Source organism: Natrix helvetica (genome assembly GCF_964273705.1).
Source record: "Natrix helvetica genome assembly, chromosome: 1".
NCBI lineage: Eukaryota > Metazoa > Chordata > Lepidosauria > Squamata > Natricidae > Natrix > Natrix helvetica.
In genome coordinates, this window is record NC_138548.1 from 188,370,771 (window position 1) to 188,398,597 (window position 27,827).

General features: G+C 39.8%; 1 protein-coding gene across 1 annotated transcript in view; it reads right to left on the minus strand.

The window, feature by feature from the left end:
- The window catches only part of BARD1 (BRCA1 associated RING domain 1), a 65,081-nt gene that overhangs the window by 16,978 nt on the left and 20,276 nt on the right, over positions 1-27,827 (minus strand). The window contains exons 5-6 of the mRNA XM_081937084.1: positions 20,747-20,827; positions 20,008-20,180 (exon numbers count right to left, since the gene is read on the minus strand). Coding sequence (XP_081793210.1) covers positions 20,008-20,180; positions 20,747-20,827 — 254 coding nt within the window. The remainder of the gene's footprint in view (positions 1-20,007; positions 20,181-20,746; positions 20,828-27,827) is intronic.

Genomic DNA, 27,827 nt, shown 5'->3' on the forward strand with positions numbered 1-27,827 from the left:
AAGAGCCAGGGCTGTCCAAAGATATCTCTATGGTCATGTGGCCAGCATGACTAAATGCCGAAGGTGTACGGAATGCTGTTACCTTCCCAACAAAGGTGGTTCCTATTTTTCTACTTGCATTTTTGTGTCCTTTCGAACTACTAGGTTGGCAGAAGCTCGGACAAGTAATGGAAGCTCACTCAGTTATGCAGCACTCTGGATTCAAACCGGCGAACTGCCGACCTTTCTGATTGACAAGCTCAGCATCTTAGCCACTGAGCCACCACGTCCCTTTGGAGAGTAGCCAACCAATAAAACCCATTACAAAGGCCGATGGAAACTCTACTCTTTCAAATATTTCCAGCACTGAGCAAGTGTTGGATTCAATGGCCCTTCCAATTGTATGATTGTAACAGCATTTGTTAAAAGGAGTTTTGAGGTCTTCATAAAAAGGCACTTTTTGTGGAGAGTAGAAACAGCATTGTCAATTGTGTGCTCTTTAACTGAACCAGTTATATTGTACACAGCTTTTCTGTCAAGTGAGACTGATACTTCAAGTGTAACTATTTCTATTTATATACACAAAAGGAAACATTCTAAAAGTTTCAGGCCTGTCAGGTTACATTACATTGCATCCACGTTGTATAGTACAGTAAGCAGTAAATGTGTTCTATGTAAGATGAAGGAAGTAAAAGCACAGTATGGAAAGAAGTAAATGAAAAAGAGCACAAGTTATCAATTTTAACTTGCAGCAATTAGCTATGAAAACAAAAATATGTGAAACATAAATTAAAACATGCTGCTTTTTTGGATTTATAATCTGCATTCCACTTTCCTGAATAGGTAAAGATTGTGGGCAATATTGTTAAACATATATGAGCTTAAATTATTGATTCTGACGTAGAAACTATATCACTATAATTATTTGCAGATGAAAAGAACGTTGGTCCTTACCTGAACCTGTCTTTTCAGTAGAGTGGCAGGAGGGGCTACAGTTGGGTTTTGTCAAAGCCTGATTGGTCCAAAGACTGAGGGAAATTTCTTTAAGTATCCTCCTTTCCCTGTTGGCTCCCAGTTTCCTCGAGGTCGAATGACGAAAACTGTAAGACACAACAGAAAACCGACCACCCGACCGCCCCTCGCCCCTCCTGACTAGCTACATATATCATTGAACTTGGGGGGGGGGTGTAGCCCCCCCGCCACTCTACTGAAAAGACATATTCAGGTAAGGACCAATGTTCTTTTTCCAGTAGAGATGGCAGGAGGGGCTATAGTTGGGACGTACCCAAACTAGGTCCCAGGAAGGGAAATTAAGACCCCAGAGAAGGGGCGGTCGCTACCTGTTGGAGAACCCTGTGTCCAAAGAACGCCTCCATAATGCAAAAATATCCAGACGATAGTGCCGGATAAAGGGGGTTGGGGATGACTAAGTGACCACCTGGAAAATGTCTTCGAACGGGGCTCTGTTGCTCCACGCCGCCATAGTGGCGGCGCTCCGTGTGGAATGGGCCATGATCCCCAAAGAAGGAGTCTGACCTGAGGCTTCATAGGCGGAGATGATAGCCTGCCTTAATCACCTGCCAATTGTGGCAGAGACCCTGGCCCCCAGGGAGCCGGGCTGAAAGGAAATGAAAAGAGCCTCAGATTGATGGATTGCCGACATGCGCCTGAGATAAATGCACAGAGCGCGGTGGACGTCTAGGCGGTGCCAAAGGCATTCCCTCTTGTGAGAGGGAGATGGACAAAAATTAGGAAGAATGACCTCCTGTGCTCTATGGAAGGGGGAATTGACCTTCGGAAGGAAGGTCGGGTCCAGGCGAAGGACCACCTTATCCTGATGGAATTGGCAGAGATCATCTTTGGATGACAGTGTTCCCAGTTTGGAAATGCGCCGAGCAGACGTCACAATGACTAGGAATGCTACCTTTAGGGATAGGAATCTCAGGTGTACCCTTCTCAATAGTTCAAAGGGGGCCCCTGTCATGGCCCTGAGGACTGAAGGCAGATCCCACGTGGGAAACGTCCTTGCTGTCATCCCCAGCAATGACAGAGGACAGGGCTTCCACCTGGCGGCATTGGGTGCTGTGGGACAGACCTTTGTCCAAGCCCTCCTGTAAAAATTCGAGGACTTGGACAACCGAAGCCTCAGTTGGAGAAATGTCAACCCTCCTGCACCACTTAACGAATGCCAACCACGTGGAATTATAAATTCACGTGATCGACGGACGTCTCAAAGCCTCGATAGTCGCTATGACCTTGGATGATAAGTTTGTGTCCTTCAGGAGGCTATGCTCAAGTGCCAGGCGGTTAAATGGAGCCACTGGGGCTCCAGATGGATTAGGATCCCCTGGCACAGAGCAATCTCCTCCTGAGGGATCCTCCATGGGAGAGATATGGACAGTTGGACAAAGTCCGTAAACCAAGGCCGTCTGAGCCAATAAGGAGCTAGCAGAATGTGTGCCCTCTCTACCACTATCTTTCTCAGGTTCCCCGGGATTAGTGGTAGAAGGGGGAAGGCATAGAGTAGGCCTAGCGGCCATCTGCTCCTGAGGGCGTCTGTCCCTTCCGCGTTCCGGGCCGGGAAGTGGGAGAAGAACCGCAGCAGTTGTGCGTTTGCTGGGGTCATGAACAAGTCCACCAGTGGTGTGCTGAAGCGATGGCAAATTCTTTGGAAAAGCTTGCTGCTGTCACTCGCCGTGGTCGACTGGCGCGCGGCTCAGCCAGTCGGCCTGATGGTTGGCCATGCCCGAGATGTGCTCTGATGTTATTGATGCTAAGTGCTTCTCCGCCCAGGATCGAGTTTCAGAGCCTCCAGGCAGAGGCACCTGGAGTGTGTGCCCCCCTGACAGTTTATGTGGGCCTTCGTGGCTACGTTGTCTGTCAGAAAGAGCATGTGTCGATTGACAATCGAGTCCTTGAAGTGTCGGAGGGTTAGGCGAGCTGCCTTCAGCTCCAGCCAGTTTATGTTGTGGCACAGGTCTGAGATCGTCGAACGACCTTGCGCCAGCTTGGAGTTCATCAGGGCCCCCCAACCGTACAAGCTCGCGTCCGTTGTGATCGTAACCTGATCCGGCTCCCAGAATTCCAATCCGTGCCATTGGGCTGGAGACAGCCACCACCATAGGGATAGTCGTAGTCCAGGTGACAGAGGAATGGTCCTTAAGGAGTTGCTCATGCATTTTTGTTGATAGGGAATGAGCACCCACTGCAGTGGTTGGGAGTGAAGACGGGCCCAGGGCACTATCCCTATGCATAACACCATCTTGCCCAGCAAGCGGGCCAAGGTCAGGATGGAAGCTGACCGACTTGCGCATACCTGGTGTGCCAGCAACTGGAGATTGACAAGGCATTCTGAGGAAAGCCGAACCAGTCCCGCAACTGAGTCTATCATCGCCCCCAAATGGAGGATTTTTGTTGTGGGCAAGAGATGATTTTTGGGGAAGTTGACGGAGAACCCCACAGATTGTAACATCTGGATGGTCAAATGTAGATCTGGACCGCCTCTGCGTGTGATTGGGCCTGAACAAGCACGTTGTCAAGGTAACATTGGAGTCTCACCAGAGTGGAGGTGAGCCGCTAATGCTGCCAGGACTTTCGTGAATGTGCATGGTGCTGAGGCTAAGCCGAAGGGGAGGGCCCTGTAACTGGAAGTGTCACCCGTTGTGGGAGAACCGGAGGTATCTGCGATGGGCTGGCAGAATCGGAATGTGAAGATAGACCTCTGTTAAGTCCACGGATGCCACATAATCCCCCCGCCAGATCCCCTGGAGGATGGACCTGAGGGAGGACATCTTGAAGCGCCTGTACACTAGGTAGGAGTTGAGGCACTTTAGGTCCAGTCCCCCGAGCTCTTCGAGACCACGAACAGGTTGGAGTAATGTCCAAACCTGTGTTCTGCCATTGGGACCAGTTCTACTGCCCAAATCTCCAGCAGATGGTGTATGGCGAGATCCATCAGGTGGCGACATTCCGGATCCTGAGATGGGGGAAAGGTCCTTTCTCAGGGAGAGAAATTCCAGAAGCAGGTCATTCCTGACAGTAGACCTGACCCAGGCATCTAATGTTATATGGTCCCACTGCTCCACAAACTGTTCCATAAGGCTAAAAAGACCACTAAGATAGGGACAGGGGCTCCTCTGGTGTCCCAGCCTAGGGATCCCAACCTGGCCATGTTCACCAACACCACCATGGACAAAGAGGAGGTTCCTGCCCCACCTTTGTTTCTGGAGGTGGTCAAAAACCAGTGGGCCCGTCCTTCCACCTTACCCAACCCTGGGAGTAATGATCGTCACTTCTATAATATGGAGCAGGTGTTCTCCCAGGCCCTCCAGTTGCCCATGGTAGATCCACAGTGGTGGCTCTGGCCACTTCTTCCATGGTAGTGTCAGGGACATGGCCGACAAGTTGAAAACGGAGGACAAGTGGCAGAACTTACCTTGCTTAAGAACTTCAATACTTCAAGCCTGGGCGATTAAATTTGCCACAGCGGCCTCCTATTTCAACTGCACAGCTGTCATGTGCCTGCGCCAATTGCAGGTCCGCATTCCGGTCCAGGATGAGCATCTTCTCCAAAACCTCACACAGATCATTGCTGCCACGCAGTTCTCTACAGATGCCACCCTGGATTCTATTAAATTCACGTCCTGAGCCTTGTCCACCTCTGTAACCTCCAGACGGCTTCTTTGGCTACGCAGTTTGGGATAGCCTGAAGTGATGCCTCTAGTTATGGCTGAAGATATGAGCCTCTTAATGCTCTCAGGAAGATCTAGGTCCTCCAGATCCTCCTCAAAAGGCCCCGCCGCTGAAGGACCCTGAGGAGTCAGACTAGAGACTGGAAGGAAATCCTGAGAGCCACCTTCCAAGGGATCTGCTCCATCTCTCATATAAGGTCTCAGAGAGATGGGTGGAGAAGTGGACACCTCCTGCCTGCGAGGCCTAGCAGGCTAGATCAAGATGGAAGAAGGACTGAAGTCCCTAGGGGGAGAGCCTGACTGGTGAGACCCGGGCCTAACAGGGGATCTTGACCTGCTGGGGGAGCTGGGCCTAGTGGTATGGGCCTGCTTCTCCACCCTGGCAAGCTGCTTCTCCAAGGCTCGTTGTCTCCTGAGCTTGTCTCTAACAGTGGCTCTGCAGGGGCGCTGGTCAGCAGAAGGCTTGGAGGTCGCTGCCCTGGTTCTGGACCTGTCATGCCTACCTTCCCTGACTTCACTTCGGGGCCCCATAGGGGTCTGTGCTGAATCTGGCCCTGTTGTAGCCATCCCAGTCACTCACGTGCGCCACAAAGTTGATTTTAGAGCTCTGAAAATGCCTGCTGGTATCTGGCCCTTGAGAGCTGATTGACTGAGCCTCGCTATATTGCCTGCCGGCCTCAATTAATGGAATTAGTGCAGGCCCACAGCGGCACTCAAGAAGGGATGGAAAATGGCTGCCTCCACATGCGCGGGCAAAATGGCTGCCAGTTGCAGAGAAAAGGCTTGCTCTTTGAAGCTGCGGCTATCTTCTCCAAGCCGCGGCACAACTATTGGGGCTGTGGCGTGTTTGGTAAGCCACTGCCCACATTGGAGTGCCTGCAGTCGCTCACTTCCTGTGCTCCAGCCTGTCACCCCCGCATGCCCGGGGACAGCACTCCCCAAGGCCCAGAGGTAGGAGAGAAATGCCAGAAAGGCTCTCCTACCTCCTTACGAGACAGTAAATACAGTCTCTGTGGCCAGCAGCTCAGCAATTTGGAAAAGCCAATCAATCAAATTAACCAATCTAGAACAATTTAGACTAACTGAAACTATTTCCTCGAATGGAGCCAAAGCCAGTGCTTGGACCAAAGACTGAGAGGAAACTGGGAGCCAACAGGGAAAGGAGGATACTTAAAGAAATTTCCTTCAGTCTTTGGACAAATCAGTCTTTGACAAAACCCAACTGTAGCCCCTCCCGCCATCTCTACTGGAAAACGGAAGCCTTTCCTTCCTATTGGTAGAAATTAAAATTGATAGATGGGTTTCAACAGGGATGCACTCGGGCTGCTTTCTTTCCAGCTTAAATATTTGCAATGTATATTGGTATGTTTACACATCTTTTTGTTCATCAGCAAAAGAATATCAGAATGCATCCGTTCTCATGCAATTTACTTATTTATTTGGCTGCTCAACTAGCACAGATACTCAGGATGGATAAAAACAGTATACAATTGTAATTTATAATGGAATAAATAGCTGTAAGTGTCACTACGTTATTTTATTTGTCTACCTGAGCCTCTATTATGAGTTATACTAGAGAAGTTTTTCTTATCTGACAATGATTTACTGCGCATGCTTCTTAACACGTTTCTTAATATATCACACATTCCAGATCTTCTGTTCGTCTGCCAAGAAGGTGGGCGACAATTGCTCTTGCCAAAATGTAACAATTAGATAGATTTGTTTTATTTTTATTTTTATATTAAAGTTTGTTTTAATTAGAACATGTTATCTTTTTTTATTTCTTATCTGAGATATGCTAACAAGGAGGGCTGGCGATTCACACCTCGATCGAGGGGGAAGGGAAACTTTCCATTCCTTCTCATATTGGTAGCAGAGGATGGTTCTTTTAATTAACAGCCTTCTTCCTTGTTAAGCTATCTCTAACAGAGATAACTTCCTAACCATGCCGAAGAAGAAAAAGAAACAAGGCAAAGATGAAGCACGTTCTGAGGGGTCACTCCCCTCTGACACAGAACTGGAAGATTTCTCAAGCTGGCTTCCAAAGCTCCAAATTTCTTCAACAGCCGGGCCAAAAGAAAAATCTGCTATGGGAGAAAGAGATAAAGCTGCTTTCGAAGTTCCAAGGTCAGTTATTTTTCCTTCTGATTATGCTTGCTCCCAAATATCTCCAAGAGATTATGAAATGTTCGGGGCTAAACCAAAGCGTTCCTTCCCAGAGCAAATTCACCCTCAAATATCTCTTAAAGATTATGAAACAATTGATCAGTGGCCAAAACCCTCGCCGCAGAAGAATTCCACCCCCACAGAGAAAGTGAAACTTATGAATCCTTCCCAGGCCCTGGGGAAGATATGAAAAACTATCATGACCAGATAGACTCTTTTGAAAAACAGCTTTTTCAAGCTAGAAAACACTATGATAGATTAGAGGCAAGTAGGAGGGGTTTCCCCATTTCCAAAATATCTGAGGACGCCATCTTGCCTTCTTCTCCACAACCTAAGACACACCCCTTGGTGGATAAAGTGTCAGGCAAATCAGAACAGAGAGATATGTACATGTCACAGAGGCCACATGATCTTCTTTGTTCTTCAGATTTTGCCACCCACACAGGTCTGTTACAGCTGAAAAGTGATGCTGCACTGCCATCTCATGGCGGAAGTAATTTATTACAGCAGCAGTTAAAAGAATTGCAACAGTCTTGGCTGAATTTATCTGTAGCCCGTCCAGATGTCCAAGCAACAATGCAAATGCCTCCAAAGGTTAAATCTTCAACTCCCCCTGGTGGCGTTGGATTTTCCCTAGATGGAACAAGACAAAACCTAATGCAGCAAAGGCAAATGCCAGCTCCAGTACCAGCTGTAACAATACAAGGACCAACGGTCCAATTATAGCCTCTTCTGGCTCAACAACCAGCTTTTCAACTTGCACAGCAAGTTGTTCAAATTCATATCCCTCAACAGGCATTTTCTGTCACTCCTTTGACTGATGAGTCAAAATTAAAGATGTCGGAACAGAATTATAAAGCCTGGGTCAGTGAGATTGCACTTTTGCTTTGCAGAGAAGGTACCCATTGCATGGTGTTTAATCCTTCTGCCTAACCATGGACTCCTGCAATAAGAGACCTAGAGACCAGGGCTTGCACAACATTATTGATGTCCATGGATACTGAATTGCAGGTTACCTTTCCACCTGATGCAACAGCCCAACAAATTTGGGTTATTTTGGAAGATTGCTACAGGTCCATTTCAATTGAATCTTCATGTTTGCTCATGTCTGAGTTCTATGGTTCGAAGTTGAAACCTGGTGAACAAATTGGTGGACATTTGACCAAACGGAAAGGAATGAGAAGTGAATTGAGAGAAAGTGGCCATGTCATTGATGATGTCTAAATGATCAGCATCATCATTAACTCATTGAATTATGAATGGAAAGATGCCATTGCAAAGATTAACCACATGCCTATTGCTCAACGCACTGTTAATCATGTATGCAGACTTTTAATTGAGGAGGAAGCTATCAAATTAGCTACACCACATCTGCAATGACCACCAGCGTCAAAAGCTCCAGCTAGACGTCCCTTCCAAGGAAGAGGCTACGCTCCAAAGATGCCAAGATGCTACATCTGCATCCGTATGGGACATGACACCCGGGATTGTCCCCAACGAGTTCCAGCTCCCGTCACATACCAGCCCAGAAGAACAGACTCCAGAGGCAGAGGTAGAAGTCAAGGTCGTCGTGGTCCAACGCGTGATCCACAAGCTCCACTCGCAACATTGGCCATAACCAATGTTCCACAACCTGATCCAAAGTACGACAGATGTCTTTTGTGGACTTTAGATAGTGGAGCAGCTGTACACGTTACCTACAGAAAGGAACTTTTTACAGAGATGGGCGAGCCGGAGCCCGAATATCGAGAATTGTACTCCTTCTCCAACCACACTTGCAAGGTTGTGGGAAAAGGAACTGTCGTTCACACTTGCAAGGTCGTGGGAAAAGGAACTGTTTACATCGAAGAGCTCGATACATTCATCCCTGATGTTTATTACATACCTTCAGCAACCAGTAATTTGCTTAGCAACCAGTAATTTGCTTAGTCAAAGTCATTTGTCTAGAGAGTTAAAGTTCCAGGTTCACCACCTCGAGAAAGCAAGTTACATAGTTAAAGATGGAGATATTGTTGCTGAAACCATGCTGATTGGTGGTGTTTATTACTTAGCACAGGCAAGTATGCAAACTCCAAAAAGGGAGAGCACAGGCCCAGAGAGAGTTGCTTCAGAGAGAGAACCCATTGCTATTCCCTCTGGAATGACCTCCCCCCCCGACATCAGAACTACCACTGACTTCCGCTCCTTCCGACAAAAACTAAAGACTCACCTGTTTCGATTAGCCGGCCTGGCCCAATCATAGTTTTATCTTACCTCCTGGCAGATAATTAATTGGGGAATTTCATGGGTAATTATTTTAAATTCAATTTTTTGGGGTATTTTTAGGGGTTGTTTTTAAATACTGCTTTTAATACTTTACTTGAAGGTAGTTTTATATAGCCTCCTCCATTTATGTATTTATGTATTTATTTATATGCATCCTATTTGTGTTTTAGCCTGACTGTACACCGCCCCGAGTCCCTTTTGGGAGAGGGGGCGGTCTAGAAATACGAAATAAAGTAAAGTATTCCAAAGGCTCCTAAAGCCAACAGAGAAAAAAGAAGCAGGTTGCTCAGAGCAAGCCTGAGGTTCCTCATGAAACTGTTAATGTTGAAAATTCATTTACTGGTAAACCTTTGCATTCCAGGTGTATCCACAAGTGGCATAGAAGATTGGGGCACGCCAGTTTCCGTGTTCTTAGAAAGATGCCAGAGTTCGCAAAAGGTTTGGATCTAAAGGGGTGTAAGGTGTTTTTGGATTGTGCAGTTTGCAGGAAAGCTAAATCCAAAGCAGCTGCAATTCCCAAACACGCTACACGCCTGTCAACACGCATTTTGATTTGGTACACACTGACATAGTGGGTCCTTTTCCACCATCATTTGGTGGTAGAAAGTATTTTCTAACAATTGTAGATAATCATTCTAGATATGGATTTGTATATCCTATGATAGAGAAATCTGAGACCTTTCAGATCTTTAAAGACTTTGCAGCTTTTGTTTCTACACAATACCAAGTTCGCATCGCCAGAATCCAAAGTGACTGTGGTGCAGAATTCATGTCTCAGCGTTGGACTGGATGCGTAAGAATGGAATTCTTCATCAGACATCCATATACACCGGCTCATAACGGAGTCATAGAAAGAACACAACTCATAAACAAAGTGCTACATGAGAAACCTTTATAAGCGGGTCCTAGTGTACTTAGATGACATTCTCATCTTCACCGAAACGATGGAGGAGCACATCAAAATGGTCCATCAGGTACTAAAGAAACTCCTAGCTGCAAACCTATATGCCAAGCTATCCAAATGCGAGTTCTTATAAGTTCTATAAGGCCAGTTCTATCACTGGCCTAGCCTTGACTAGCTAGGCCAGTGATGGCAAACCTTTTTGGCACCAAGTGCCCAAACCGGAATGCACATGGATGCACATGTGTGTGCATGCCAGAGCACTAGAAACCCAAAGATCAGCTGGCTTGTGCATACATACCTGTTTTATGGCTGGTGTTTTGGCTGTTTTCAGACCATTTTTCTGCTGTTTTAGGCCAAAAAATGACCTGAATGGCATTACTTTGAATTTTCTGGCACTCTGGTGCTGGCGAAGACCAGCTGGCCAGCATGCATGTGCATGCCGGAAACCAAAAGGGCAGCTGGCAATGGTTTGCATGCCCACAGAGAGGGCTCTGTGTGCCGCATCTTGCACATGTGCCATAGGTTCGCCATCATGGACCTAGGCTATCGAGTGTCGAGGGAGGGGGTAGAAATGGACCCAGGAAAAGTCAAAGCCATCCAGGAGTAGCGACCTCATCGAACCTGCAAGTAACTGCAGAGCTTTTTGAGGTTCGCAAACTTCTAACAGCAGCTCATCCGATCCTAAAACACCCAAACCCTGAGGAACCATTCGTCATTGAGGCAGATGCCAGTGATGTAGCCGTAGGGGCAGTCATCCTCCAGAAGAACAAGGAGGGGAACCTCCAACCATAGGACCTACACCTCCAGAAATCTCGACACTGAATGAAGGTGGGTAGTGTGGGAGAAAGAGGCTTTTGCAGTTCATTGGACACTATTAACCTGGCATCATGTCCTTAGAAGATCTTAAAGTTCAAACTCAATGGAGGAAATACCATCAAGGCAATCAACACCATGGCAATTCCAATTATTAGATACACAGCTGGAATAGTGGACTCAACTCAAGCAGAACTAAAAGCAATAGAAAGATCAGAAAATAATGACAATGAATCATGCCCTTCATCCTCAAAGTGACATTGACAGTTTCTACCTACTAAGGAAAATGGGTGGGTGGACAGGGTGTAGAATATTGCAAGTAGATCAAATGAAGAAGAAGAAAGGGCATTGGAAGAATATGTGAAAGACAATGAAGAAGATGCACTGAAGTTAATATACCAGGAAGACTTACTGACTACTAGAGACTCCAAACTGGCCTACAAGAAAGACCAAATGAAAAACAGAATGGAGGCAAGGGAAGACAAAGCACTACATGGCCAAAAACATAGCAGGAAAAACCATGACAATGTCTAAGAGCAGGAAAGTTGAAGAAAGAGACCGTGAGACTAATTCTGGCTGTACAAGATTCAATCAATTAAGATTTTCAAATATATAATTGGGCTTATATTTTATCAATTAAATCTAAGGTATGTGAATTTTTATTATTGATAATCACACAGTCAGCCAGATGTTCAGACTGGGTTTGGCATTTTTGTCTACCTATCGAGTCCTTACCAAAGACCTGGAATAGGCAGATCTAGGTGTTTGATTTTGTTAGAGGTATCATCGCAGAATGGAAGCGGTTCCAAGTAAAGCCACCTTCTGCAATTGTTTGATGGCAAATTTGTCAATGCCTATGGTGTTCAAGTGGTGTTCCAGTTGTTTTGGGATTGCACCCAAGTTGCCTATTTCTATTGGTACTACCCTTGCTTGCCTTTGCCACAGTCATTTCTATTTCTATTTGTTATATTTCCCAGTTCTTTCTCTTCTATTCTGTTGTCTTCAGCCACTGCCACATCCACTATCCAGTCTATTTTGTCTTTCTTATTGACAACAGTTAAGTCTGGAGTGTTATGTGGCAGATGCCTGTCTGTTTAATTCTAATTCTTCTTATTGTTGTTGTTATTAGTCAATCTTCAATTTGATTCACCATCTGGGATTGGTAAAAACTTAACAGTTCAAGTCCTAACCAAAGACCTAAGAGCTGTTAAGGTAGCCTTTAAGTATAAAGGCAGTTCCAAGTTTTTTTTTTCCAAAATCAGAATATTTACTAAATATCTACTAAATTCAAAATGTCCAGGTATCTAGGGAACTCTTTGGATATTGCTCGAAGGGCTCCTATTACGGTATGAACCAGATTTTTTTCTTTTCTAGAACAGTGGTAACATGCATGTTCTGGGCCAGATGTCTGTTTGGATTTGAACGTTCCACAAATCTTGGCATGTTCATTTTCAAGAACTTTGTCAAAATGGTGTTCCCAGTACTTTTTGCTGTATTCAAACTCAAACTTCTAGCAAAGCTTCCAATGTATAGTTTTGGCAACTCAATAATGACATTGTACATGAGGGGTGTCAAACTGGTGGCCCATGGTCTGGATGAATCACATGCAGGCCACCTCCACCCCAGCTCTGCGAAGGGAAAAAATGTGACAGCAAAGTGACACCACAAGTTTGATACCTGTGTTGTACATAATCAGTCTGTGCAATTTTGCTGCAACCATTGATCAGATGGTTTCATTTTTCTCATTGCATAAGTGACAGTTGTTACTGACATGCTGAATTTTTGTTTTCATGGAATAATTCTGCAAGGCATGTTCTTGAGCAGCTAAGATGAAGCCTTCAGTTTTTTTCTTCAGCACCCCTGATCTCAACCAGCTCCATGTTAGCTTTGTATTTGCCTTTCCTTCAAAGTCCTTCAGATATTGACTGTGCATAGGCTTTTTTTCCAGTTAGAAACTCAATGCTCAATTGTTTCCTTTCAATGTTCTGCTTTCAATTTCATTGTTTTCAAGAGGTTTCCCTTATTCCCCTCCTTCAGCAAAAGCTCTTTTGCTTTCTTTATGTAATCATTTAAGCCATGTTTTTCCTTAGTTTGTTTCACCTGTAAGAGACCTCTGTCATCTTGATATAGGCAAGTACAATGCAGCATGATTTGCACCATGCAAGCACAATGCACCATGGCATCCTGAGTTATAGGTAAATACAATGCACCATTAAATTAATATGATTTGTGTGTGTGCAGATCATGGTGCATTGTCATTAGTTTTCTTGTCTTTTGACCCAAGTTATCAAGTTCTAGCTGAGTCCAATCAATTATTCCTGAGTATCGCATTACAGGCACTGCCCAGGTGTTAATTGCCTTTATGATATTTCCTCCACTCAATTTTTTTTTTTGGGGGGGGGTGACTTTTATTGTTAAAAGAAAAAAAAAACATTGGACATGGTGAAACCATCTTGGCGATCTTTTCGCCATAAAGTATAACACAGATCTTTTGTGTATTCAATATCCATTACTACTTAATTATACATACATACTTAACCTCTTCTATATGGTTACAATTACATTGTGTATTACCTATATTGCCTATTTCAATCTATGCATCTTTGTGCTCGTTCGTTCCAACTTCCCTTCTTTAAATTCAACCACTGATAAAATCTATCCCAAATCTCATAGTATTCTGTCTCTCCTTTGTTCTTCAGTTCTACTGTCAGTCTATCACATTCTGCACAGTCAAGTATGTTCTTAGTTATTTCTCTTTCTTTAGGTATTTTTCTACTCTTCCATTGCTGGACATAAACTATTCTTGCAGCTGTTAAGATATGTAGCGTTAAATATATTAACTCTTTGCTTAAATCCTCTTTGACAATTCCTAATAGGAATATTTCTGGTTTGAGTTCCAATCTCTGTCCAGTCATTTCTTCCAACCACCTTCAAATCTTTTGCCAATATTCTTGTTTTGCTACATGACCACATGTGGTAGTAGGTGCCCAGAAATTGATCACATTTCCAGCATTTAGGTGATAATTTTTTATACATTTTGGCTAACCTGGCTGGATGTGCCACCTTTAGAACATTTTATATAGGTTCTCTTTGTACGATGTGGCCAAAGTTAGTTTCCTGTTTTTATCCCACAATTTTTCCCATTTTTCTAATTCGATGTTGTACCCAAAGTTCTTTACCTATACTACCATCGCTCTTCCTCCATTTTGTATTCTAATAAAAATTTATACATGTTTTGACCATTTTCTCCTCTGTCCCCAATAGAAGTTTATCTAATGGCATTAAATTCCTATTGATGTCCCATGTTCTCATATTTTTTGTATAACTTGACTGAATTTGTAAATATGACCACCATTCTAATTTCAATCCTTCTTTTAGTTGCAGTCTCAATTTTAATCCCCCCCGATCATCTAATATATATTTATACGTTACAATTTCCCCCAATTTATAAAGTTTGGCTTCTAGGGTGGAGAGCCAGTTCGGTATTTTCCTATAGTTTTGTTTTTTATTTTGTTCCATATCTCCAATAGAGCCTTTGGAATAATGTCTTTGGAAGCACTGATGCACCTTATGTCTTTCATACCAGAGGAATGCATGCCATTCTGCTTGTATATCATGACCCTCTAATGTTAATAATCTTTTGTTTCTTAAGGTTATCCATTGTTTGACCCAGGTGATCGCTGCTGCTTGGTAATATAATTCCCAATTGGGCAAACCAAACCCACCTCTTTCTTTGGCCTCCTGAAGTAGTTTCAATTTAATTCTTGACTTTCCCCCCTGTAATACATATTTCAACATAATTTTATTTAGATTGTCAAAGTACTGTCTCTCTAATTTTATAGGTATATTTTGAAATAGGAAAAGCAATTTTGGCAGAACACTCATTTTAATTGTGGCTATTCTACCCATAAAGGAGAGTTGAATGGCTTTCCATTTTTCCAAGTCTGTCTTTATCTGATTTAATAATTTAATTGTCCTCCTTAATCGATACGTACCTTGCCATCAGATAGATCCCTAAATACTTCAAATTTTTGCTAATTGAATCTGTATTCCCTTGATCAAATCATCTTTCTGTTTGTTAGTCATATTCTTAGCTATCATTTTAGTTTTTTCCTTGCTTACTTTTAGTCTGGCTACTTCTCCATATTCCTCCAGTACCTCCATGAGACTCAAACCCGATTGTAATGGTTCCTCCAGAATGAAAACTAAATTGGCTGCAAAAGCTTGCAATTTATAACTTTCTCCTTTAATTTCCAATCCTTTAATCTCTGTGTCTTTTCTTATTATTCTTGTTAGTACTTCCAAAGACAATATAAATAACAACGGGGATAATGGATAATCCTCCACTCAGCTTTGAGCTCAAGATTTTCCAGACTCTCTTTATGTATTTTGTTGAAGTAGCTTTCTTGACTTGGTTGTGCAACAGATCAGAAGCTTCCAAAATTCCTACATACCTGTACCCTTCTTCTGATATTACTGTGTTTATCAGCTCTTTATTATCGAGTTCAAATTTGCAAGCCAATTCATAGCCACAGTTTGTCTTGTTCAAAATGCTTGTTAGTGCTGCCAACGAAAGTACAAATAACAGAGGTGACAATGAGTTGCCTTGGAAAATTCCTTGTTTGATTTCAACTTCACCAAGTTCTTCTCCATAAGCCATCAGCTTAGTTTGCCATAGCTTCATGGAACTCTTTAGAAATTTCTGAACGTTGCTGCTCATTCCAAAAATTTCTAAGCATTTCTCAATCCAGCTGTGTGGAACAGAATCAAATGCTTTCTTATAATCAATTCAGGCCATAAACATTTTTTTCATCTTTTCTTTGAATTCTTCGAAACCAGTTATCATCATCATCATTATTAGTATATGACGTTGTTATATTAGCCAGGAGACACAATGCTATTGCATAGTAGTAGTTGGCTGCCAATTTACCAGCTCTCTTGTGAGACACGCCCACACGGTTCCCAGGGTGTGCCATTGGAGGGCAAACTGGCTTCGCACAAAAAAGAATGAGTGGCTCTTCCTGCCCTTCCCTTTACTAGAGTGGTCTCATAAGTGGGCATCAAAATCAGGAAGACGCAGAGCTGGCAGGAATCTGCCTGCACAGAGCACCAATTCATCCCAAGTGACACCTATTTATCTATTTGCATAAAACATGCTTTCAAACTGCTAGGTGGACAGAAGCTGAGGCAAGTGATGGGAGCTCACCTTGTGACACAGTGATACAATTCAAACTGCTGGAGCAGAGACTATTTCCAGCATTATTAAACCACTGAGTCAACTCCCCTCTTTGTATGTGAAGTGACCTCTTATCAAAACATCATTCTTGCTCTGTGGACAGTCTTTGAATATTGCCATTAAAATCCTGGCAATTGGTAGGGTCAATATATAGCAGACAGGTACTTAATTTTGTTCCCAGGCATGTTCGGGTCTTGTTGGGTTTTGATGTGAGGCTCATGAATATTTAATTTTATGGAAAAACTGTATCCTAAAAATAGAAGACAAAATGCTCTGCTGGTGAAATCTTAAATATATACTTTATATATTAACTACTACTTAAAAGATTTTTCTTTGCTTCTCTCTCCATAAATAACAAGAATGGAAAAATATTCAATTAAAGTTTTTTTTTTAATATTTAAGTGTGGGCCAGATGCTTGGGTTGCATCTCAGAAACTCAAGGTGTTAATTTATTTGCTGATGTTGCTAACTGAAATTAAAACCACATTCTTTTTGTAACAAAAATTAAAAAGCAAAAAGTTTAACATTAACATTTGGGACATTTATGGATCATGGTTTAAAGAACTGAAACACTCAACAATGGAACATCAATGAATGCAGGTTGCGGCCTTTAAAAATGTTAACTTTGCTTTAATGGATTTAAAATGGAACCTAAGTCATCAAAATATCTTAGTTTGAATTTACTGGAGACCTCTAGGAATCTATTTAAGAAGACTGACAGTGGATTCTTTGATTGTTTATTTACCTATTTATATGACATTTAGGAAAATCACATTTGTTGCCATCTTTGTTGGTGACAGAAAAAAATTGAATGCATGACTTATATGATTTGTGAATCATCCACATTTTTACATGGACAAAAAGATTTATGGAGATTTTGTTTAGTGTTATAAAACAAAAGATATAAATATATCCCAAGCTTGGATAACTTGGGCAGGACAGGAATTCAGCTCACAAGGTGCCAACTCTTACTGCAAAAGACATTTCTACTTTCTCCAGATCCACAAACACATTCCCAGGTAACCTCAAAGATTTCATTCTTGTCATCTGGTATCAAGTTCTGAGGGGATAGAAGTGATGCCATTGTCTGTGTGGATGTATGATCTATGATTCTCCAAAAGCTTACAGATAGAAGGTATCTCAGCAAAGCAAAGGAAAGCAGCATTATCTCATGTTTAGAAATGTTTTCATTAGTTTTCAAAAGCGGAATTCAAACTTTTTGAAGCCAAATTCATTCTTAGTTAAAAAATAAAGGAACAAGTTAATCACATTGTACATGGAAGAAAATATGGAAAAGGAACCAATTTGAATGAAATATGTTATGAACAAGTAAAATTGCAAATGCCAAGAGCTAATTTTTCATGTCATTTGGCCAGCTGTGAAGCAAGACAGGCAGGAAATTCAAGGGAGCAAACACGCAAAAAAGCTATAAAATATAAATTAGTTTATGCAGAAGATTAACTGCAAAAATCAGCTAGGTCAAGTAGAGCAATAAATAGATCCACTGATTCATGTAATTGTTTCTGCTTATAGTTTCATATGTTTTGCTAGACAAAGAAAAGTTTTTAAAAATAGGACCTTGCAGATTCCAAGGGAGACACATTTTTATTATCTCCAAACTGGACTTCTTGAGTTAGCCCATAGAGGTTTTACATTCTCCCATTTAATTAATTGTTAAAACTCATTTTTCCAATAAAATATATTTTGACTGAAAGGATAGATTCAATTAAGGCAAGCCTGTTTAAAGTTTATAGGATTAGTCTGCACTTTTCAGGTAGTAAACACTATTGAGAAATTTAACAGTGGCGTGAGGACTCATTTCTTAAACAACTTTTTTTTAAAATGAAAATCTTGCACATTTTAATATGAATGTTTTCACATGAAAAGTTGCAAGCTTTCAGTCATTTTTAAATGATTTCATCTTGTTAAATTTCAGTTAATATCATATCAAAGGATGTAGTATTTCAAGTATCAGAGAGGGTATGAGTACCATACTAATCACTAATTTATTTGTTTTTTTATAAAATTTATAAACTGTCTCATTCCAGAATCTCTAGGCACTACCGAAGTCACATTATATAATTTTGTAAATAGGTACAATCACCAATTCTATATCACAAATTGCCTATCTCAGTTTCCAGCTGTCCTAGATGCTGTAAAGACCGCAAGCTAGAAACAATCCTGGATGCATGGAGCTTCTTCCCCCACTCCACCCCCAATCTCTGTCTCTCTCTCACATTTGCTCACACACCCACAACATACTAAATTCAGAAGAATTTCTGTTTAGTTTTCCAAGCTGCAAGAGAAAGTGATATAAAACAAAAAAAAATAGATATATGCTACAATTTATCTTCTGTGAATGGTACATCATAACAGGTATTTCTTCGGTACTGATTAAAAGAAGATGTTCAACTGTTACTGATTGGTGTCATTAAGAAGCAGCCAAAGAAGAAAATCTATTCACAATCTCTATTTCAAACATAAAACACATTGGATTAATTGTTAGCAGGGCAGACTTTCAAAGGAGTTAGTTGACAAAAATACATCAACTTCAGTATACAGAATGTATCTCATATTCTGATTTTCTGATTAAATAGACTCATTTCTCATTAAATATGCTGATTAAATCACAAAGACAATTATATTCTCATTCAAAATGTAGAGGTGCAAGCTCTCACCCCAATTTTGTCCCTTCACAAAATTAGCCTGACTGGGGGGAAGAGGAAGAGCGCCAGACTTTTAGGGTATGCCAAAAATGTCCTAAGCCTCCACACATACTGTGGGGCACTACTGAACATGGCTTCAGGGTGGCCCGATAAGTATAATCTTTATTGTCATTGTACTTAAATACAACGAAATTGGTTTTAACCTCACTGGTGCAAAATTAAAGCAGAAATGAAAAAAGAAAAAAAAGAAAAAAAACTAGCGTGTGGATGGAGTGATTGTGGTTGTATTTAAAAGTCTAACAGCCCAAGGATAGAAACTATCTTTAAACCTCTTTGTTCGGCTGGCTATACTTTGATGTCTCCTGCCCGATGGTAGAAGTGCAAAGAGACACTGATCAGGGTGTGAATCATCTCTGAGTATCTTCCTTACTCTGCTAAAGCAGCGAGATCTGGCAATGTCATCCAGTGGTGTCAGAGGGCAACCAATGGTTTCTTGTGCCGAATTGATTACTCTCTGTAGGGCCTTCCTGTCCGCAGCAGTTAAACCAGCATACCATACTGTAATATAATATGTGAGGACACTTTCTATGGTGGATCGATAGAAAGAAGTCATCAGCCGTTGTTCCACCTGATTTTTTTGCAGGACTCTAAGGAAATGAAGTCTCTGTTGGGCCTTTCCAATCACCAGAGACGTGTTGTTTTTCCAGGTGAGATCTTGACTAATAAGCACTCCCAAGAATTTAAAAGAGGAAACCTTCTCCACACAGCCTCCCTCAATATACAATGGGGCAGGCTCCTCTCTGTGCTTCCGGAAATCTAGCACCATCTCCTTTGTCTTACTAGTATTTAGTTGAAAGTTGTTTCTTGAGCACCATGCAGATACCTTCTGTACCTCTCCCCTGTATGCTGATTCGTCCCCTCCAGTTAGGAGACCCAGCACTGTTGTGTAGATACATTATAGATTGGCAGTCACACAACATCTTTACTTTGAAATTATAGTGGAGACAAGCACAGAAAGCAGACATTGGATGAGAGAGATATGTATTCAAATTCTAATTAAAATATTGGGGGAAACTTAAAGAGGCTTATTGTCTGTAGTGATAAGCTTTTGATTGCCCATTCAGATGGTGGCTAAGGATTTGCGTCATGTGTTCCCCCAAAGAAATAAGCAAAGTTCCATCAACAAAAAATTAGATGCCAGAGGGTATTTTGGGGGGCAGGGGGAATATGGGCTTGCAAAAAAACTCTATTCATTTGTTCAAAAACAGTTATCATGTAATTACTCACACCACGTCTCGAGAAGCTCCATGCAAAAGCAGCAGTTCCACAATTTCCTTATGTCCATTCCTGGCAGCATCGTGAAGTGGCATATCATTCTGATACCCAGTCACATTCAGCAGTGCCCCATGTCTTATCAGTAATTCAACTATCTGCTTATGTCCATGATTACAGGCTTCATGCTAAATATTGAATGGGGAAAAAGCAATATAGAAGTGACAGAATAAGAATTGGCTCAACAAAAAACTGAAGCTTGATAAAGCAGGAAACCGATGCCCCTAAATTACAGATTTTTATTTATTGCAACCAAGACTGACTACTAGATAGCTTGGAGGTATAATTCATCATTCCAGGAATCTTGGCTGTAAGTAAAGGAAAAAAGCTTGTTTAAATTTCATCTGGCAGAAAAAAATGAACACAAAGTAACTATCCGTAATGTATTTTACCACTTTTCAGATTCTGCTTAGACTTTTAAAATCCATTTCTCTTGCATCTGAAAATGCAATAGAAATTCACCTGAAGAAAGAAACTAGCTTAATTCAGAAAGAACAAGGTAGGAACAAATAACAGGAAAAGCAAGAGAAAGAGGCTCTCAAAACTATTTGAGTTTATTAAACAAATGAAGTTTTTCCTTTTTCAGGACAAGCTGAGAAAGAGTTCATCTAAACCATCCCCTGTATCACATAGTCTCAACAAGAGTGAGATAAAGAACAAAGGAAGAATGGAAGGAATGAACCATTGAAATTACCAGTGGTGTCCAACCAGCATAATCTTTAATGTTGGGATCAGCTCCCTTTTTCAACAAGCATTCAACAGCAGAAAGATTACCCTAGAAAAAGGAAATGAAAACATAAAGCACTAAAATTTATTAAACGTTAACAATTTAAATTTATTGAAGAGCTATAAACCCAAAATAAAAAATAGGAAGATCAGTAAGGTAAGAGGACATCAAATATCCAACAGAATAAAGTAAAACATGAAAGTTTTTTTAGAAATGCAAATTTTAAAAAACCACTCTTTATAATAAATGATAAATATATTATAGGTAATTGATATTCTGATTTATGAATTTTTTAAATAAAATTTTTATTTTATTTTCAGACAAACACAAACACACAACACATGTAATATAAAAGCCTCTTCAATTACACACAATGTGACTCTTTCTGTGTCTTTTCCGTAGTCCTCACTTGACTTTTATCAAAATTCACATATTGACAATTAAGATATCTTTGTATACATTGTTATTATGCTTCCTCCTAATCTAAGTCGTTCAATCATTTTAGCATTGATAACATTCTCTAATAGTTTCCAATTCCAAATTTTTGTTAGTATCATCAATCTAATATACATGTATACAAATTGTTATAATTATTAAACATCCATTAAACCCATCTATTATTACATTCTTTCAACATAAGGCATATTAAATTTGAAGTAAATTTATATTATAACATTTTATTACATTATCCTGAAATCATCCAATGATATTACATCTTTATAATTTATTCTATATAGAATTGTTTATCTTTTATAAAAAGGCTTTTCAACATCATCTCCATGATCCTCACTTAGTTTGTATAAGATTTCATATTATCAATCTAGTATATATAAATTCTTTGTCATCATTATTAATCATTTATTTGACTATAGCTTTTATGTTGCACATTGCACTCAAAATTTAACTATATTTAACTAAATTTATTATGACATCATTCTATTATTTTAGCATTGATATTCTCTAATAATTTTCAATTCCATGTTTTTCTCCCATTATTAGGATCATCAATCTAATATACATATACAAATTGTTATAATTATTAAACATCCATTAAGCTTAGCTATTATTACATCCTTTCAACATAAAGCATATTAAATTTAAAGTAAATTTATATTATGACATTTTACTACATCATCCTGAAATCATCCAATGATATTACATCTTTATATTCTATTCTATATAAAATTGTTTAACTTTTATAAAAAGGCTTTTAACATCATCTCCATATCCTCATTTACAGTATTGCATAAAATTTCATATTATCAATCTAGTATATATAAATGCTTTGTTATCATTATTAGTCATTTATTTGACTATAGCTATTATTATGTTGTACATAGCACTCAAAATTTAACTACATTTAATTAAAATTTATTGTGACATTTCATTTCATCATCCTGTATCCTTCCCGATAGTGTCTCTTGCCATTTGTAAAGTCTGTATTCTAAATGTTTTCTTGATAAGTCTTATGTGAACTTCTCTTTAAGAACTTGTTGCTCATTGCATATCTTATAAGAATTTGAAACCCTTTATCTGCTCTTTTTATCAGCTTCACTTTTGTTATCATTAGTGCTTTTGCCGAGATTACTCTCATTATTTCTGCCAAATTTTCTCTTCTTTCTTCATCTATTTTCTGACATTCAAAATGAAGATCTGGTTCATCAATTTCTCCTTTCCATGTTTCACACTTGCCATTTCCCTCCACTCTGTTTGCTATCAGTGTCAACAATTTTCTTATCACTTTCATATGTCTCTGTTATTTTTTTAGCTTTGTCCTCAAACTTCATCGCTGTTCCCATACTTTTTGTATTTTGATCTATAATTTCAAGTCTCTTTTCAATTCTCTCTGTAATTATTAAAACTTTTTGAATTTCTAAGAAAGTTATTTGCAAAGTTAGTGCCTTTTCTTCTTCACTATTTTCCAGGTTATAAACACTTCCAAAACATCTGAGACTTTTTAGGTCAAACAAATTCAGTGGAATTCCAAGCTTTCTCTTTCCTTCAAAGGAACACCTGTATCAACAAAATGTTTTCACTGAGCTTTTCAGTAAACAAAGCTTATAGTTTTATCAGATATTGCCAAGCCTCTAGCCACTAGATGGCAGTGTTACCCTTTTTCCATCTGTTTCTGCCTCTCTATCTGAGAGAGGAAAAGAAAAAAAAAGTGTAAAAATTACACTGCGTCCCAGCCTTACAAGAGAAGAAGCTTTTAATCCACAAATACAAAAAATGGAGAAAGTATAGAGGAAGAAGGGAAAAAAGAGACCAGTCCAGTTTAAAAGCAAAAGGCATTTGTAAAGAGTCCATCCATAGAAAACAAACAAAGTTAAGGTAGAAAAGATAACACAATCATGCTATAAGATTAATATGGATGATGATGATGATGATGATGATGATGATGATGATTGTGTGTTATTTCAAAATAGCTATGTGAAAGTATGGAATGAAATGAAGGACAGGTTAAGAAGGGAAAGCTACATTTTATCATTGTTGGGGGAGAATTTCTATGGTAAAAATGAATGTACTATTAAAATGTCTGCTAAGTAAGACAGTTAAATGAATTTTGCCCAATTTTATGACCTCTCTCGCCACAAATAAGTGAGTCACTGCAGTTAAGTTAGTAACACATTTTAAGTGAATCTGACTTCCCATTAACTTTGCATGTCAGAGGTCACAAAAGGTGATCACATGACCCCAGGACAATGTAGCTGTCATAAATATGAGTCAGTTACCAAGTGTCTGAATTTTGATCATGGGAACCATGGGGATGCTGCAACAGTTGTAAATGTGAAAACTGGTAGTCACTTTTTTAGTGCTGTTGTAACTTTGAACAGCCACTAAATGAACTGTTATAAGATACCCAGCCTTTGTGTATCAAGAAGCATAAAACTGAAAAGCAAAATGATCAATCAAAAAGCTGTTTACTGCTTTTTTAAACTAGCAAATCAACAAGAGTATGTTAGCAGTAACTTTATCCATAGTTCCCTTGTTTTACCTAGTTTTAGAATATTTTAGAGCTAACTTTTGGTACAGTTGCCCCATGATCCCATTCAGTGTATCAATATGAAACATAAGCTTTGTATACATTTATGTACACTTACATAAACTAGAGGATTTTTTCAAAAACTCAGGAGTGCATGACATGTTTGCAAGAACAGAGATTTTGCCTTTCTTTTTACTTTTAATGAGTAATAAAAACATGGATTCCAGTTTACCACACAAATGGCTACATTTGTTCCATTAACTGTAAACTCATCAAACTTTTTCTGAACCAATGTTCTTTTAGGATATTTACTATGAGTGTCAAAGCTGTAAAATAGGAAAGACCACCCTGCAATTTCAATTAAGATTGATCTGAAATACACATATTTAATTTTAAATGCTTTTAACAGTCTCTTAAACAACTCAAAAGTTGAACTCATTTAATTTTCATTAAGTTTGGTGCATTAAGTCCTACATAGTAATGAAAACAGTATAGATTTATCTGATAATTAATGAAGTTGCAGAAGAATTAAATGTATTTTCCATTTACTCTCCCATGAGACTGTTTCTATTACACTGACAAGTTTAATTAGATAAGAAATTCAGAAAATAGTTGCAGCTACTTAATAGTGCAATCCAAATGGGACAATCCATGGCTGGGTGGGAAATAGGACAAAACAGGAAACTTCTTCTTTTAGTTAATTCCAGACCTTTCAAGATAGTTTTCCCCCCTAAAAGTTGTTTCCCGTTTTTGTTAAGCCTGTGTGTACTTGCTTTTTTATACTTTAGTTTGTACATTGCCTACAATTCCTAGAGTGGGATATATAGGTTGATAGTAATCATCACCATCATCATCCGTCATAAAAGAGTTTATTGTGCTTTAAAATTAGTCTTTGGCATTTTTTTTCTCTTCCATTTTTACAAGTAAAAGATTATTTTAAAAAATTAGGAAATTAACCAGGAGTCACACATAGTAAAAGCTGACTTACTTAACTTTATTGTAGTCATTAACTAGCACAAGAGAATTGGTATTCAAATATTCAAAACTAAATGGACAATATCAGTTCATGAAGACACAAATATAAAAAGGCAACATTAAAAATAAAAAATATGGTTTTCTGCCTGCATGGTCTTCTGTGATAAACCGAAGGACAGAAAGAGGGAGTAGTGACCTTCCTCCCATATTTGGGCATACCAGGGGTTGTAACACAAATACATACCTATTTCCCTGGCTCAACTGATAAGGAGGCGAGCCTGTGGCTTAGTGGCTAAGACTCCTGCCTACGATATAATACAGCCCAGGTTCAAATCCCAGTAAGGGTATGGCTAGCTGATGAGAGCTAATTAGCTCGAAATAGATCTATACTAGTCTCCCTTTATTTATTTATCAGTACAAATACAACACAAATATAAAAAGGCAACATTAAAAATAAAAAATATGGTTTTCTGCCTGCATGGTCTTCTGTGATAAGCCGAAGGACAGAAAGAGGGAGTAGTGACCTTCCTCCCATATTTGGGCATACCAGGGGTTGTAGCACAAATACACACACACACACACACACACACACACACACACACATATATATATATATATATATATGTTTTTACCATTTTTAAGTAGCCCAGAGTTGCTACACTTGGACGGGTGACATATAAATTTAATAAATAAAATACAAATACTATACAAATATGTACTGTATACTTATACCCATTTTCACTTTCACAAGGAAAAGGTTATTTTAAAAAATTAAGAAATTAACAAGGGAGTCTTCTTCTCTATTTCCTTTTTCTGCTTCAGGTGTCAAGGGAAAAACAAAATTCTGATTCTTGCTCTTCTGGCAGCCTCAACAATTGTTAATTGATATTATTGTGGTGTGTCTAACAAGGGGTCACGCATTGTAAAATCTGACAATAAATAAAATGAACTATTCAAAAAGAAACTACATGCCAATTTCACCAGTGATATGCTAGCAAAAATTCTTGATCAGTCTACCAGCAAGAACAAGGGAATCCAGAAAAGACTAAAGAGGGAAGAATGAATTCCTATCACATTTAAACTCCCTTCAGACAAGATACTTAGACTAAGGGCAGCTGTAATTAAATTCCAATGAATATCCAGTGGGAACTAGAGCAAACAAAAATCCTAATTTCCTTCTTAAAGTACTCCCCATCTGAAGGCAGGGTTCAGCAGCCTATCAATTTAGCTGGCCTCATTTTGGCTGATTAAGATTAGGGCTAAGCAAAATTTCAAAATTGCTAAAGTAACCATGTCCATTTCCAGATGCTGCTCCCATGTGGTCCCTACATATGTGCAGACACAACCCTTTTAATTCACTTATTTAGGCTAGTATAAGAGCCTTGGAATGTTTGACTTGGTTTGGCTTTGGCAATATCTGCATGTCTGAGAAAAGGGTTTATAGGAGGTGCAACCATAGCTTTATTTGGCGCCACTCCAATCCCTCTTTGGAAAGAACAAGGAGAAAGGAATTTCAACTCATTATGTAACTGATCCCCAGAGAATACCTTGCAATTTAAGGGAATTGGTTCCTTGAATTTCACTTCTAAAAATCTCATGAGAAAGGGCTTTAGAATTCCAAAGAATCAACTTGCTTATTCAAAACAAAATTGAAGGTATGTGCTATGCTTGTATTCCTACCTGAGAGGAACTCAAATTACACCTGCACATATTGTAAACTGATCAGATTCCTGGAGGAGAAAGGTCTAGTCACTGAGTCTCATCCATGAAAGTGAGGAATATCTTGGAAAGGCAGATATAGGTTTTCAAACTAAATGCAGCAAGGAAAAAACAACTAACAAAGAAAAATGAAGCCCTATAGGAAGACTGATGGCAACATATCATTCAGAGGATAAAAAACCCAAGATGATCAACTCCTGCCACTGGAGTTGAACAATTGATTTGATATCCTCTCCCTGAAAGAAAACGCATAGGCATCCGGAGTAGGGTCTTTATCAAGTGTTCCAGTGACAGGAAGAAAAGTAGCTCAGACAGAAGAGTCCACTAGGTACCCTGAAGAAATAAAGCCGTGTGATGGTGATTAGTGATTATCTATGGAGATTCTCAGTCTTCTAGGTCATGGTTGTCCCAAAAGTGCTTTTCCAAAAGGCAAATGAACTGACAAAGCTTCTTAGATGAGAAGTGAAACATTTTCAGGGAAAAACCAAGAAAATCGAGTTGCCTTTTAGAAAAGCACCTTTGGGACATCCCAGAGTTGTGGATGCTTCATTGCTGGAGGGCTTCAAGAAAAGACTGGATGGCCATTTGCCCAAGAAGATATGAGAACTTCTTCCTTGGGCAGAGATTTGAAGTCAGAAGACTTCCAAGATCCCTTCCAGCCTTACGATTCTATAAAATAGCAAGATTTTTTTCATTTATAAAATCATCTGATTGAAGACTAGCAATGGGGGAACTTAGAAATGAATAACACTATCTTTAAGATTCCTCTTTATTCCCATCATCCTTGAGCTCTCTTGCCAACTCTATTATCCTCATTATTCTTACAAGAACAGGATAACATTCTGCCACTTGTTACTGAGAATAGCAATAGCACTTAGACTCATATACAGTTTCACAGTGCTTTACAGCCCTCTCTAAGTGGTTTACAGGGTCAGCATATTGCTCCCAACAATCTGGGTGCTCATATTACTGACCTCAGAAGGATGGAAGGCTGAGTCAACCCTGATCTGTTCAGAATTAATCGCCTGACAGTGAACCAAGAATTAGTCTACAATACTGCATTCTAACCACTGTGCCACCACAATATTTTAAGAGTATAATAAAATGTATATGGAGCTTGTCCTTGTCCCATCTGATACAGGAAACAGCAGAAGCAGGAACAAACAGGTAAACAATGGGCAGCTGTTGCTGAGAGCATATATCCAGAATAGGGAAATCTCTCCAAATACTTTTCAGATAGGTATGTCCCAAAGAAGCCTGTTAACATTTTCCTCTTATGCAAAATATGAAACAATTTTGGTTCCTTTGATATTGTAGAAGGAACATTTATATTTAACCAGTGACAGTGTACAAAGCAGTAGTGAATTGCTC